Source organism: Poeciliopsis prolifica, unplaced genomic scaffold, assembly GCF_027474105.1.
Source record: "Poeciliopsis prolifica strain line A6 unplaced genomic scaffold, Auburn_PproV2 SCAFFOLD020, whole genome shotgun sequence".
In the NCBI taxonomy this organism is placed as follows: domain Eukaryota; kingdom Metazoa; phylum Chordata; class Actinopteri; order Cyprinodontiformes; family Poeciliidae; genus Poeciliopsis; species Poeciliopsis prolifica.
The window spans coordinates 755368-768353 of NW_026562395.1; the positions used below are offsets into that span (position 1 = coordinate 755368).

Genomic DNA, 12986 nt, shown 5'->3' on the forward strand with positions numbered 1-12986 from the left:
AACATCAATATAGCCTAAATAAACGTCCAAAGAGATGATTAAACTTAGGCTATGCATTACAATTCAACAAGCCAAGTCAGTAAGTTTAAACATTATGACAATATCTTATCAGGCTATTCCTTTGGCGCATATTGATTGTTCCTTTCAGTTTTTTCTGCCACTAGTTGTTAAAAATTCTGGAAAAATGATTCACTTGAATCTCATGTGCTTCTCAAGAAAAGTTTTTATATATTCTAAATGCATATATATTTTTTGGCATATTGATTGATCGACATACTAAGCATCCCTGCTCTAACAAAGCAAGAACAGTTCAGAAACAATATGAAATTGGGGGAAAAGCTAATTATTAACTGACTAAGTCATCTTTTAGACTGTTGTTGAAAAACTAATCAGTCCCGGCTGATTAGTAGGTGTAATCACGGCTGCACAGTGCATTCATTGATTTTTTTACAGCAGAATTCTGTTTCCCTCTTTTGCAGGTACTGCATACCCCCCCTAAATCTTTTAGGGGTATGCAGTACCCGACCGTACCCGACTACTTTCACCCCTGGTTTTCCTGCATTCATTAGAAGTGTGAACTCTCCAACACATCAGAAATAAATGAAGCTAACTTAAAAATAGCACTGTAGTGGTAAAGGAAAAAATAGCTTTGTCCTTTAGCTTTCTTTATATGAAATTTTGTTTGACAGCAATCACTTGCTGTCTTGCAAGTGATGCAATCCATGTGGTTTATGCTACATGAACTGGATTAGAAGAATAATAGTACACATTTCTAACTTTCTAATCTGTTTGTTCTATTTGCCTTACCACCAAACAAAGGTTTAAAAGTGTAAAAAATGCTTTGACGGTAACAAGGAAGAAAGCAAGCATTCCTGCTTCATTCCACATCCTTCACATAACATCACCTCTGATGACACAAAAGCTAAAAATAATTTTAAGATTATATTACCTTTCAGGAAGTTTGAAGCCTCTCTCTTGCAGTCACGCTAGCGAGAAGCACAAACCTGAAACTTCAGATCTTGCATTGGGGTTTAAGAAGTGATTTATGGAGGAAAAACTTCACCAAATATAGGAAAGATGAAGCAATTTTTCAGTTTTTGGTTCTTTTTGGCAATTTTTTCATTACAAGTTTTCTGTAGTGAAGCCTTACAAGAGGCCACGTCTCCAGGGGACATTATAATTGGAGGATTGTTCCCGATACATGAAAGTGTTGATGACAAAGGACTCTGTAACAGGTAATTTTTATTTCTCTAAAGCAATGTGGTTGTTCCTCTGGCATGTGTAAATAGCGTGTTTTAATTTATTTATCAGGTTCAGTGTTGCTCGGCTGGCCCAGTCTCTGATGATGGTGCGTGCAATAGAGGAGATAAATCAGAGTGGAGAACTTGGTAACATCACTCTGGGATATCACGTAGTGGACTCCTGTGGTGACATTACTACCGCGCTGAGAAACACTCTGCCCTTCATGAAAATAAATGGTGAGCACTCTCAAGGTCAGACTGAACATAATTCATATAAAACCAATCTGTGTTTCTCAAAGTAGGCTGTGATTTTAAGCTGATGGATCGACAAAGCAAATTGCATAATGTTTTCTAATTATACTATTGATAGAATACTGGAGATATGGTCCCTGAATTTATATTTTGCATTTGTCGATGACCTTCCACTTATCCACGAGACAACAGATGCAGGAACAAAACCCAGACAACCTCTTTCCAGCACATACTGTGGATAGGAAGGAAAATATTTAGTCCCTCCAGCAAGATCTGGGTCTCTCCCAGGGTCTCCTTACGATGGAATGTGCCCTGAAAATCCAAAGCCTGTACCCATCAGCCATTTGTCAGTCGGCTTGATCTGCTACCTCACTCTTACGGTTAAGAGTCACATCTCTAGACTAGACCACAGCTCGAGTTTGGAATGTGGACAGGTTAGAAAATTAAGAGCTTCTAAAACTGCAGAGGATCTAACTGGTCTGTTCATTCACTGACATGATGACAAGATACATGAACTCCCTTGATGAAACTCATCTTCTGTTCATATGTTTTCCACAATCACTAAACAGATCGCGAACAACGGCTCACCCCACCAGTGATGGCTGTCATTGGAGATTACTACTCAGAAATATCTGTAGCAGTCACAAGACAACTCAACTTGGAGAAAATCCCTGAGGTATGATAAAAATGGGGAAAAAAAACTTAATTCATGCATTTATGATATATTTAACTTAACAATCAAATATAATGCATAAATAAAAAAAATAAAATTCCTCTCTGCTTAGTCAGACAGCAGTTGATATTTCATAGTACTGTTAAAAAGGTGTACACTCTTTTCAAATTTCTTCTGTTTTAGCTTTCAATTGCCACACTTCTTTGTTTCAGATGATTTTAATATCAAAAATAACCCGAGAACACAAATAGCTGTGACCCAAAGATAATTTCATCTTTTAAAGGGAAAGGAATACATTCCAACTGAACTGACTTTGTGTGAAAAAGAAAAGAAATCCCTTTTGTTAAATAATGATAACCACATTTTTGTTTGTAAAGATGAGATTAATTTCAATGGCTGCACTCCAACCTGAAAACTGTCTGACATTTAGATTCAAGAAATAGAGTTTATCTGATAGCATGAAGCAGCTAAAAGAGAAAAAAGACAAACAGGGCAAAATATGATCTATGGCAGAGTTGTCAGATGAAAATCACTGCTTACAAAAAACGATGCACACCCATATTTGCCAGAAAACATCTTGATGTTCCACAAAACCTTTGAGAAAATTTTCTGTGGACTGATGAGGTAAAATTCGAATTTTGTTAAATTGAAAACCATTCTCACAGTCAAATATCTTGGTCAGAATGAGTAATGGTCTGAGGCTTTATCAACTACTTCTTCACATTACTGTACCTCTGTAAAGGATGATAAAGGATGATAAAGGAGAAGGTATTTTGTTTTCAAATTGCCATATTTTGACCCTGATATTATTATTATTATTGGTGTTGCTGTTCTAACATGAGATTTGTGATATTTGTACAGATCAGTTATGGCTCTACATCTGGCTTACTAAGTGATAAAACTCGCTTTCCGAGCTTTCTGAGGACTGTACCAGAGGATGATCACCAAGCACAAGCCATCATTGAAATTCTCAATGATCACAACTGGAACTGGGTTGGACTTGTGGCAACCGATGGTGAATATGGCCGCTATGCAGTAGAACGTCTCCAGCATCATGCAGCGCATCATGACATCTGCTTTGCATATATTAAGTTCTTGCCAGAGTTTCTTGTTGACAATAACCTCAAGGTCAGCATCAACGAAGCGGTCAAAAGCATCACTGAAAATACTAATGTCTCAGTTATTGTCTCCTTCACCAAACCCAACCACATGATGTATATTTTTGACAATGTTCTTAAGCATCACAAAGGTAGAAACAAAGTTTGGATAGCCAGTGATACCTGGTCACAATCAATTGATGTTCTGGATACAACAAGATGGAATTTGAAAGATGTCGGGACAATTTTTGGCATAACCCTAAAATCTGGAAACACATCCAGCTTTCAACAGTTTCTCAGGAATCTTGATAAACGCCCCGATCTGTACAAGAACAACTCATTTTTGAGTGACTTTTTAAATGGGACTGTCAGTGGCTCAAATGCATTCGATACAAAGATCAATCAATTAATCAACATGATATATCCATATGCCGTGTTCAGTATCGACCTGGCAATCAAAGCAATTGCTGAGACTGTTAAAGACCTGTGCATCAACCAGAAGTGTGACATTGCCACGTTACAACCTGAAAAGGTATGCATGTGAACACACACATAATACAACAGCACACAATGCTATATGATAATAAAGTAGTGCTCTGTGTATTTGTAGCCTCCAAATTCTTTCACATTTTGTCGCATTAGAAGTTCAAACTAATGTTTGTACAGGGAGTTTTGTCCAAGTGTATCTATGAGATGGAAGGATACATGTTTTTCCAAACGCTTTTAGAAATGAAACTTAAAAAAATATGACTTGCATTTTTATTATGCCCACCTTGTCACTTCTTAATAGCACCAAATTCCACTGTGCATACAGCTCCAAATCTTTTGTCATACATTTTTTTTATCAGCATTTCATATCTTGAGACTTAAACTGGATCTTTGTAGCACATGAATAATCCATTTTAGCTCCATTTGTGCATTTCAGAATATTATTTCATTAACCCTAACCCTCTTCAGATTTCTAGGTGTTTCAGTATCAATGTATATTTTTCTTTTACTTGACAATTATTCACTATTTTGTGTTGGTAAAATCCAAATGAAATACATGCAGCGTTGTGCTTGAATAACTAGGAACACTTTTGCCAATGAATACAGATAAATCTGTAGCAAATGAGAATAGAATAAAGAAACACTGATCTCATTGTTCAACGTGTTTCTTGAATGCATGCTTGTTATAACCAGAGTCTTCATTGCTTTGTCATTTCAGTTCAGAGATGCTTTGAAAACAGCCAATTTCTACTTGGATGGGAAAAAATATTCTTTTGATAAACACTGCAATCTCAACTCGGGGTATGATATTATCTTGTGGCAATACAACTCTCCAACCACGCTGGACATGAACTATGAAATTGGTCATTATGACATAGAACGGGAGGAGATGACGTTTATTAAATCAGAAATCAACAGTTTATATCATCAGACTGTAAGTATTTTCATTCTTTAATTAAATGTTTTGTCTTATTGTGTTTTTTTTATTGATGTGAAATATTCCCAATATGGATTAGCAGTTCCCTTTGCTTTTCTCATCAGTTACTATTTAAAACAAAGTTGCAAAACAACTTTGTGACTCATGAATAAGTTTCTCTTTGAAATACAGCAAAATGAAAGTTCTGGTTTACAAACGTTTTATGCTAAATGAATGTTAATAAATAATCATCTAAATAATGTCAATACAAATAATAAATATTTGGAATATACATATGATAATTTTTGTCAATGAGTTATGATTTACTACATTTTTTCAGCAAATTGGTTCTTTTAGATTATGAATTTATGAACATGGAGAATTTTCTCGCTGAAGAAAACTACTTTGTCTTTCTAGAAAAAAGTGAGTTCGAGGTGCTCAACGTGTTATCCTGGCGAGTGGAAGGTCAGAAAGGCTGGACAGCCAGTTTGTTGCTACGAATGCAAAAAGTGTCCCGTGAATTATTACTCGGCTCATAAAGGTTTGGATTACGTAACATTTGGATTTCTGCTAAATTCAGCAAAATTTAAAATAATACATGAGAACTGATTATGTGGAAATATTGGTCCACTAAATTAAAATGAACATTTTAATGACCATTTACTCTCTAATTGCAGATGCTTCGCTTTGTTTGGCATGTGAAAACACGACTCACTACTCTTTCGAGGGTAGCCAAAACTGTACCATGAAAAGAATCGACTACCTGGAGTGGGACGATGTATATCATATTGTGCTTCTGGTTTTTGCTGCACTCGGAGTTCTGCTCACCCTTGTGGTTGCCATCATCTACATCGCCCGTTGGAATACACCAGTCGTACGCTCATCTGTTGGCCCCATCGCCATCCTCCTCCTCCTCTCGCTTCTGAGTACGTTTGGGAGTGTGGTTCTATTTGGCGGTCAACCCAAGGACTGGCAGTGCCAAGCACGACAGGTGTTGTTTGGTTTGAGTTTTACGTTAGCTGTCTCCTGCATCTTGGTAAAGTCATTTAAAATCATCTTGGCCTTTGAATTTGACCCGGTAACAAGAGACCTCCTGGCGAAGTTATACAAGCCTTATCTTATTATCCCATTGTGCATGGCAGGTCAGGTGTTGATCTGCACAGTGTGGCTGGCCTATAGGCCTCCGGTGTTAAAGCAGGATTCTAAATCATTTGTCAAGCTACTTCTCTTGAAATGTGACGAGAATTTATTTCCTGCGTTTGGGGCCATGCTCGCTTATATTGGCTTTTTAGCAATCATCTGCTTCATTCTGGCTTTCAAAGGTAGAAAGTTGCCTGAATGCTACAATGACGCCAAGTTCATCACCTTTTCTATGCTGATTTATATCATTACCTGGATCATCTTTGGTCCAGTTTATGTGAATGTCACTGGCAAGTACAATTCTGCGATTGAAATGGCTGTCATCCTCATCTCAGCTTACAGCATCCTGTTTTGCCTGTTCTTCACAAAATGCTACGTCATCTTGTTCAAACAGGAAGAAAACACAGAGAAAGTGTTTCGTAATACTGTGACAAAGTTTTCAATGGGGAAAGACAAGAATCTGGACAAAAACTATCCCAGTGGAATCCAAAATCCAGCTCTATCAATGGAGTCACTGTCAAATCCAGAGCCTTGGGACCCAGTAACTGAGCGGCGGGAGTCCATGAACTCTATTGCGAAACCATTCTTTCAACCCCCCATCTTAGATAAACAGCCACCTTTGCTGCAGGATGAAGAACAATAAAAACAGTTGCAGCAATATATTTAAAAAATATGTATAAGGTTGCCAATTTGGGCATAGAAATCATTTTTAGATTGATATATATAAATACACAAAAAGCAGTATAGACCGCAAGTCCAACATTATTATTTGAGTTATAAGATTATAAAATTTGCTCAACATTCATAATCAAAACTCTGAAAAATATTATTGTAATCTAAATTGATAAACCCTCCGTCTAGCTTAATTTCTACAAGCAATTAAAATGACTTCTTCACTTTGCTGACAAATAGTGAGTGTTTTTAGTAACTGTTGGGCCTAATCGTACGAAGGCAAAAAGAAATTACTGTCATACTCACTCCAATAATGAATTGAGTTTTGCTAACCTAATGGATTAATGGCTTGCTGGTTTTATCACTGACTTATTTAGAATAATCTGTTAATAAAAGCAAAATTTATGATACTGTGATAAAAATAACAATAAAAAGCACAAAGCACTTATTACTCATGGAAAGAACTTCCTGTTTACCTCTCTGTATTTTCCATATCTTGTTTTAGGTCAATGAGGGTTACCTTGTATTTACTTGTGTAATGTGGTTTCAGAATGTTGACCACTTTTAGTGTCCTTCACAAGCCTCTCACATTGGTCTCCTGTATGTTTTTACCCATTTTCCAGTCAGAAATGGTGCAACTGAGTCATGATGCCACTTTGCTTCCACTCACTTTTCTGTTCTGGCTACTTGTTTTCTATGGGACTGAGATCATAGCTTTGTGATGTGTACTCCAAAATATTGACTTTGTTGTCCTCAAGTTCATTTTCAACTACATTATGTCATCTCTGTATCCTGGAATTTATCAAATTGGAATAATTTTGGATACTCTAACTCATGTACATATTTTGATTTAATGTTTGTCAGAAAAATTATTACCCTCTATTTATCTGGTAAACATATGTTCTTCTTTTGTTGATTTTGTGGTGATCTAAGTTTGAAAAGGACCAATCCAGCTGACAAGTTGCAGTGTACCCAAGTAGGATATATTCTTTTGTTTTGTTTTTAATAGGGATTTCTTGGCTAATTATTTAACTTTCCAACATATAAATTATGCCTATCAGACATGTGGTGAAATGTGTGGTGCTGTGATAAATTATAAGTTTTAAATGTGAAGAGATGTATTCAAGAATAAAACGCATTTTTTCCATGACCTTTTGTACTCTGAGTCAAAATGACACGCTGTGTATCTTGATGTGAGTTTGATAAAATGCTGCAGTTGGCAGAGGAATGTGGTGCATAGATCTTTAAATTTTGTTTAAAGTTCATTTCAAACACAATCTTGGAACATATTACAAAAACATAATGTAGTGTATTCGCTAGTCAGGCAGGTTTTATGAGTTAAATTTCTTGTTCCTAATTGGGCCCCCCTGTCTGAAAATAAAGTAAGCAGAGTTGTTTTCCTTTTCATGTGCAGCTTTGCACGTTTACCTCCAACTCAGTTAAACCTGTGGGAGAGGATTCATGAAGAACAATTTTGTTTACTAAATTATGGACTCCCAAAGGCAAAATGTACAAAACAAAGTAAAGTTTATAGAATTGTCAGTAGAATTAATACAGCATAACATGAAGTAATTATCAAATAATATAAAATAAAATTCTTTTTCTGTGAGCTACAAAGTACTGTGACAGATAATGTGAAGTGACTTAACACATTTTGTCATATAATTGTCTTTATCCAGAATGTAAAAATCTGCAAGTATGATCCTGCTCGCCAAATTTAAATTTCGCACAAGACTCTAAACAAACATTTGCAGGCTGTAAATAGCTGAAATAATAAACACCACTTGAGAATATAGTCACTTAACCTCTTCCTACGAACAGCTACTAAACAAAATAACTGAATTAAAATATCAATAGAATATATTGGAAGAGTTTACGATAAGCAACAGAAGGCAAGAATGTGCCTGAAGTCAAAGTCATGGCAGTTTAGGTAACTTGACTTCCTTGCATGAACATTATCTGTTTGAAAGACCATCCATGTATGGAATGTGGACTGTCCTTTAGTTAAAATGTCTCAGGTTGTTGTCTGGAAGTACAATTTCCTTTTACTGTAACTAACAAAAGAGTCGGGATGCCTTTTCTTTCCCCGATCCTCTTTTTACAGAGGCAACATCCGTAAGCGTCATTCTTGGGATTCCATTAATCGGTGATCTTCAAGCAACCTGTGAGTTGGTAGTTATGTCAGACCGAGATAAAGTGGTGAAAGATAAAAAAAAATGCACAAAGAAGTGTCCACACCAATCACACAGAAATGATGAAAAACTTGCTTTTGTGTCGATCTTACTCCGACTTGCAGTCCTTCAAGAATTTGGGGGAACTACCTTCTACTTAACCAGAAGGAACTCAGTGTTGTAACTCTGTACTGCAGGTAAGAATGTATTGTATGTGTGTATCCCCAGTAAAGGAAATAAAGTCTAAGGTATTCAGATATTTTTGTGAGGCCTGGCACATTGAACTTAAACAGTATTTTAATTTAAAAAAGAAGTTTGTAACACAATTCTGAGTTAGAGTGTTCAGGGAATCAAAGACATAGCAGTAAAGGTAGTTAAAAACAAAACAATCTTTATCTTAGGGATTAAGTGTTGTTACGTCTCTTGGGGAATACCACAGCTTTGTTGTCTTGCCAGGTTCAACTCAGGTGAAAAACAAATTGTGGGAAAAGGATGAATTCATCATCTACGTTTAAAGATTACTATCTTTCATTTACCCTATTGACTGTATGTAGTAAAACCTGCATCTAGAAAGGAGATATTGCTAAAATTATAAATTTTCCAGTTCTGGGTTTAATTATGAATGTAAAAATTAAAAGTATTTAATTCTGCTTGTATTTTTAATGCTACTGTTTAATTTGTGTGGTTGCAAGTAACATTTTGTAAGCTTGCCAGCTGTAGTGGCTAATTAAATTAAAGGAAAATGTCTGGAAAACAGAATTTGGGAGAGTATGGATTTGTTACATTAAAAATGAAGCAAATTGAACAAACAGAAAAAATAGTGCAGTGAAGCCACCTCCTTCTTTCTATCTTTCCTGATGATTCTGCACACAAACCAGAGCAGATATGAGTTTCTTCTACACTGTGAGACCACAGATAAATCTTTTGAATGTCCCATTCTCCCTGCTCTTAGCTTAGTCTTTGCTTTGCTTCAGCGGCATTTCAACAATAATCTGCAGAACATCAAGCGCAGCAAATCTGGATTGTACAACATTTGAGACATCACATGAGACGCGTTGTTGCGGTTTGCAGTACAGAGCGTTCCGGACCAATGTCACGGACCAGAGCCAGATTCACCACTGTTCAAATTAATGAATCCAAAGCAATTAGGCTGCCAATTTACTGTGAGATTCTGTGCTTCCTCTTAGTGTGTCTGTCTCTCACTGTCTTCCTCTTGCTTTCATTATGGGATTTTCTGTTTATCAGTTGTGCTGTTCATTTCTATTTCCAGTGTCCCGCTGTGCAGATTTGTGTATGTCTTGTTTCAGAGTGTGTGCATGCAGAGCGGTAAGTGATTTCAGGGTGTGTGTGTACAAACATCAATCCGCTTCTGCTGTGTATTTGTTTGTGTGTGTGTGTGTGTGTGGTGGCTGTTCATGTCTCACTGTGGGATGCGTTGATTAGCGCTCACAGCGGCTCAGCTCCCAGCTGTCCTTGCGGCCGGCAGCTGATTGAAACCAATCAGGCTTGCGATGGCCCCATCGCTGTGACCCCTCACCCCTCCCACCCCCGGCCTAATCACCTGCTGATTGGCCCACGCGGGGCCCCCCTCCCGTTGGCACGGAAGGTTAATTTGACCGGCGGATGAAGGCTCCAGGAGAGAATAGGAACGTGCGCTGGGTGATATTGCATGGATATAGCCAAGCTGTCAATCACAGCCACTTAAAAAAAAGAGCAACTAGCAAAACAGTGACAACCAGAAGGGAAGGAGGGGAAAAGGATGGTAGAACAAACAGCTTGGACTCCAGTTTTTTCTTTCTCGCAACGTTTTAGTTTTCACATTCAAAATTTTGTGAACTCTTTTCTCAGCATCCAGCAAATTCAACCATTCATTTGAATGTTGCAGTAGAAAACAGTGAGTTAGTTGAAGTGCATCTGTAAATAAGAAAAACACAATGTTGACGTTTACTTGCCTATGATAGATTGTAAAATGCAGCCAAATGAAATTAGTCCAGGAAAAAAGAAAAAAAAATCAGTTGACTGAATGAAAGTAAACTCTAGATTGTTTATCCTGCACAAAATAAAAATTATTTAAATCATAGCTTTGATACTCTTGTATGTAAAAATTTGAATATTGGTGGTTTCTCTGACATTTAAATCAGGTCAAACTTGATAATGACAGGTCCAGGTTTAGACCCTGATTCATGGAAGATCTGTGACCAAAAAGACAAAAGAAAATGCTGCTTTGTTGCCTTTTTTTTAAATGTGCAATTACATCCAACCCATGCGTTGAACTTATTCGCTTGGATGTGCCAAATTAAAAATAAAATAATTAATTTTGTATTGATGATTATAAAATTATTTTATTGTTGTTAGAAATTCTTATCTTTCATTTTTAAACAATGTGATACATCTAAGAAACATATTTTGATGAATTCTTTCTCTAATTATCCTGACTTGAAAAATGCAAAAAGTAATCCAAGACCATATTCTTGTGTAATAAAGTTAAACAAAATACTTTGAGGCAAAAAAAAAACATTTCTTAATTGTCTCTGTGAGGTGCATTTGTAGAAAACAAAATTTGTTTTCATAGAATTTTATGGTATTTTATGTCCCAATTAGGAACCAAACTGCATTATGCTGATGTCTCCCAGTGAATGCTTAATCTGTGGATAAATGTTATTCTCAAGTCATTTTCTTAAAGCATAATTGTCACTAAAATACACTTTAACAATTGAAGCATGCTGCACATGTGACAATTGGAGTTGTCACATGTACAGCAACCAAAACGCATCATCAACATAGCTACAAAATATATAAAGTGGATCTAATATCTATTACAAAAGCCATAAAATGATTCTCGCGCAATAAAGTTTCACTTTTAGGCCTGCTGTGGACCTAAATAGATTTTAAAGGGCTTGTTTGTATTAGTGCAAAATCAGAACTTTTACACAAGATTCAAGTAACCAGAATGGGTTCTGACTGCACATTTCAGATCAATTTAAAGATAATAAACATATTACATTAAAAAACAATTGTATTATGTTGATTTTATTTTTTACTTGCATGATTTAATACATTTGATCAGACAGTTTGTTAAATGATGTGATTGACAATTTACAGCATCTGCTAAGTGTTTAAATATATCTTAATTGAATGTGAAACCCAAATCGATATGTTCATAAAGTGCATTTTTGATCCATATGAGATGTTTTGACATTTTATTTCAGACTGTCACTGGAATTATAATTTTTTTTCTCACATATTTGGCTTATACCAGCTCAGGTTTCAAATGTGAGCACATGTTTTAAACTCTTCTTTTGCTCTATTTAGTGTAAGATTGTATTTTATAGCAGTGGGGCCTACACTCCGCTCTGAATGTTTTGTCACATTTTCCCAGCGCAGGTGATAAGAAATGTTTGAGCTAACTCCTTAGTATTATGCAGAACTAACTTGACTGATGCAGCTCTGCACAGGCCAGTTTATGGTGACCAGTTCAATTTAAACATGCAGGATTAAAGAATCACTGCTGTATTCAGTAAATGTTGTGAAAACGTTGTAGAATGAACACTTTGACAGGAGGTGGCAGTGTTGTTCTCACTGTGGCTAACAGATGTTTTTTCCAACAGCTAAGAAAACCTTTACCTTTCAATAAAAATGCAGTCTGTTGCAAGAATGAAACATGATGCATTATTCTCAATGAACATTTTTTGAAAAACAAATCAAAAAGCTTAAAAAAAATGAAAATATTTGTAGAAAGAGATTTCATCACTACAAATAATTAAAAATAATAATTGTGTTGAAATAAATAAATTGATACAAATACATGCACACATTTATTTATTAAGTGATTCTGGGACATTTTGTCAAACTGTATAGTTTCTGCTTTACACAGTACAGTGCAGGCTCTCATTGCCCTTAAAGCCAATGCTGTAAATGTGCCAAAGTTTACCTCTGGGTATCTTGCCTGTAGCAAAGTAACAGGCTCTGTAAACCTAACCTAAACACATCACAAACCTCCTCCCCCTCCCCATGGTCTGACTCTCCTCAGCTGTGTCAGTCCATAGATTTCTCCGTATGCTGCGTGAGAGCATGCAGGTTCCTCTCCCTCCCCGGTCTCTGGTGGGCAGAATAATGTTGCCAGATTACCATATCATTACCATATCATTTCCATGTTTGTATCATCCTGCGTTGCCTGATATGCCTGCATGTGTGTGCATGCAAGTGCGTGCATGGCTCTGAACTTCGCATCCGAGCTTTTACTGCATTTCTCTCTGAGGTCCACAAACATACATGAAAGAACACACACTCACACGCACGCAACTCCTGTAGGAATGCACACATCTCTCAGGCATG

At 36.5% G+C, this 12986-nt stretch overlaps 1 protein-coding gene across 1 annotated transcript; it reads left to right on the top strand.

Annotated features, from left to right (window-relative positions):
- The first annotated feature begins 999 nt into the window (after positions 1-999).
- On the top strand, positions 1000-7588 carry gprc6a (G protein-coupled receptor, class C, group 6, member A). The gene is made up of 7 exons (XM_055044105.1): positions 1000-1235; positions 1312-1478; positions 2063-2169; positions 3028-3795; positions 4471-4686; positions 5086-5209; positions 5346-7588. Exons 1-7 carry the CDS (start codon positions 1078-1080, stop codon positions 6449-6451), a joined length of 2646 nt encoding a protein of 881 aa, XP_054900080.1. The 5' UTR covers positions 1000-1077; the 3' UTR covers positions 6452-7588.
- The last annotated feature ends 5398 nt before the right edge of the window (positions 7589-12986 follow it).